Source organism: Atta colombica, unplaced genomic scaffold (assembly GCF_001594045.1).
Source record: "Atta colombica isolate Treedump-2 unplaced genomic scaffold, Acol1.0 scaffold137, whole genome shotgun sequence".
Lineage (NCBI taxonomy): Eukaryota > Metazoa > Arthropoda > Insecta > Hymenoptera > Formicidae > Atta > Atta colombica.
Window position 1 is genome coordinate 989522 of NW_017259225.1, and position 2264 is coordinate 991785.

Below are 2264 nucleotides of genomic sequence, written 5' to 3' on the forward strand. Positions count from 1 at the left end.
TATATATATAAAATAATTAAAATATTTTTCTTTACTTCCTAAACATCTTACATAGAAATATCGATGTAATGAACCTTACAAAAATCAACATTATCAAAGAGCTATGTATTAGACGAACTTTGCGAATTATTATCGCATAACGATCCTAGTAGCACCATATATTACATAAATGTTTACATTTTATGTTACGTAGATTGTACACGCCCGAGAAAGTTTTAACATTTTCAAAACGAATTTTTAATTTATTTAATCAAATCTTGCATCGTGCACGTATATCAATGGCTGGAACGATAGATTTTTATTGGAACTACAATTAATATAAAGTGACACAAGGAAATAAAAAAATATCATATAAATATATATGATTTTCCTTCAAATCACTTATATTCTAATTACGTATGTCCTTCCAACTTAAATCTATTGTTCCGTTGGACTCGAAAGTGTTAAAACCAAGTTTATTGTACGAAAACAAATATTCTCGCGAAATCGCGATATTTGTTTTTAGAGACAGGATATTTATTTAATATTTGGTACTACCAAGGAGATAAGAGCGTTGATGAACGTTATATCGTTTTCCGCTTCGCTCGCACGACTCAACAGTCCTCTTCTCGAAAGAGAAACTTGAGTTTCGATCGCGTTAAATAAATAATAATAAACGCGCGACGCCCATCGACGCGAGCCAAGCTTCTCGGATCTAAATTCAATCAACGTATGGTCGATCGAATCAATTACAAGACTCGTGACTGTTTTTACCGAGTTTCATCGAGGCGAGTAACGTCCATTAAATCCGGTGATCGCCCGATTGCATTTTCTGTCAGACCTTCTCTTTTTGCCGGGGACTGTTACCATGATGAATGAATCATCCATGTAACGCTCGTTAATGGGAATGCGAGAAAGCTCGGTGAAACCGATCGGAGTCCGATGGAAACGATGTACGATGGGAACGCGTATCTCCCTTGCGATAAGCACGCATGGGAAAGATGCGTAAGGGATGATCGATATCTTACTTATCGAAACTGGAAAAATACAAAGTAATCTCGCTTCTAAAATGTACGCGTATTTTTTGAGCAACCGTCTCGCGCAAGCGTTGAGCTTCCATATTGAAGAACAACATGAACGTCCAAAAGATGCAATAAAAAAAGACCAAAGGAAAACCCTCATTTTTCAGATTCCTTTTGGACTTCTCTCGGACATCTTTTGAATTTTCGTATTGCCTGGAATTTTTGCTTCTGGTCGGATGGAGTCAAACGATCGGTTTATCGCGGGAAGAAAAGAGTTACATATTTGGGAATCTCATGGCGTTACATCTCGCTAATATCTGAAGCCACGAATTTTGAAATGAAATTCAATTTACGTTCGAGATCGACGCGATCGTTAGATCCTTCAGATCGATAGATCTTTTGCATCACGGAGCGTGATCAGCGGATCGACTTTGACGAGTTTCTCAGATTTCGTGTTGAATATTTTTGGTCCTCGTTCTGCTAAGTGATGCGAATTTTCGATGTTAGCGACGAGCGCTGTGCTCGGGATACTTTCTTTCCATCGATGCGGATCGGCCGAGTTCCTTCAGTAATTGTAGGGCCCGTATTGGGAACCGTGATAATACGGTCCTGGATACGCCGCCGGTGCCGGATATCCGGCATACGCGTACTGCTGCTTCTGCGGGTACACTGGAAAATTAAAAAGGTGATTAGATTTGACCTGGCTTTTCTGTTAAAGTAAAATGTGCGATAAATGAGGCAACTAATTCTTAAAATTATAATATGAAACTCTAAACTCTGTTACGGTTAGTTTTATGGAAGTCTAAAGATGAAATATGTATATAAGGGGAACAAATGTTCACTACTTTTATATAATAATATTAAATAAAGCGATGATTTGAATTTATTCTTTTACTTCGCAAACTAAAGTGTATAGTATATGTATATCATACGTAATCACATTAACAATATATGCTTAATACATTGCATGTTCTAATTTGCTTGTTTTTCCATCGATGCCAGAAGAATAATTTTCTTGAGGAAATAACTTTCTTATTTTATATTTTCTCTTTTACATTTATTTATTTTAATTGTCTTCGTCGCATCTTTGAATAATTAATTAATCGAAAAATGCATTTACTCTAAATTTTTGAGCAGCCGATTTGTAGAAAGATTTATCGTTGGTATACACACACACACACACACACACACACACACACACACACACACACACACACACACACACACACACACACACACACACACACACACACACACCATATA

General features: G+C 36.7%; 1 protein-coding gene across 2 annotated transcripts in view; it reads right to left on the reverse strand.

Moving 5' to 3' along the window:
* Positions 1-175: 175 nt before the first annotated feature.
* The window catches only part of LOC108684634, a 31059-nt gene continuing 28970 nt past the window's right edge, over positions 176-2264 (reverse strand). For both annotated transcript variants that reach the window (XM_018189054.1, XM_018189055.1), the window contains exon 7: positions 176-1670. In XM_018189054.1, coding sequence (XP_018044543.1) covers positions 1567-1670 — 104 coding nt within the window. In that variant the 3' untranslated portion in view covers positions 176-1566. The remainder of the gene's footprint in view (positions 1671-2264) is intronic.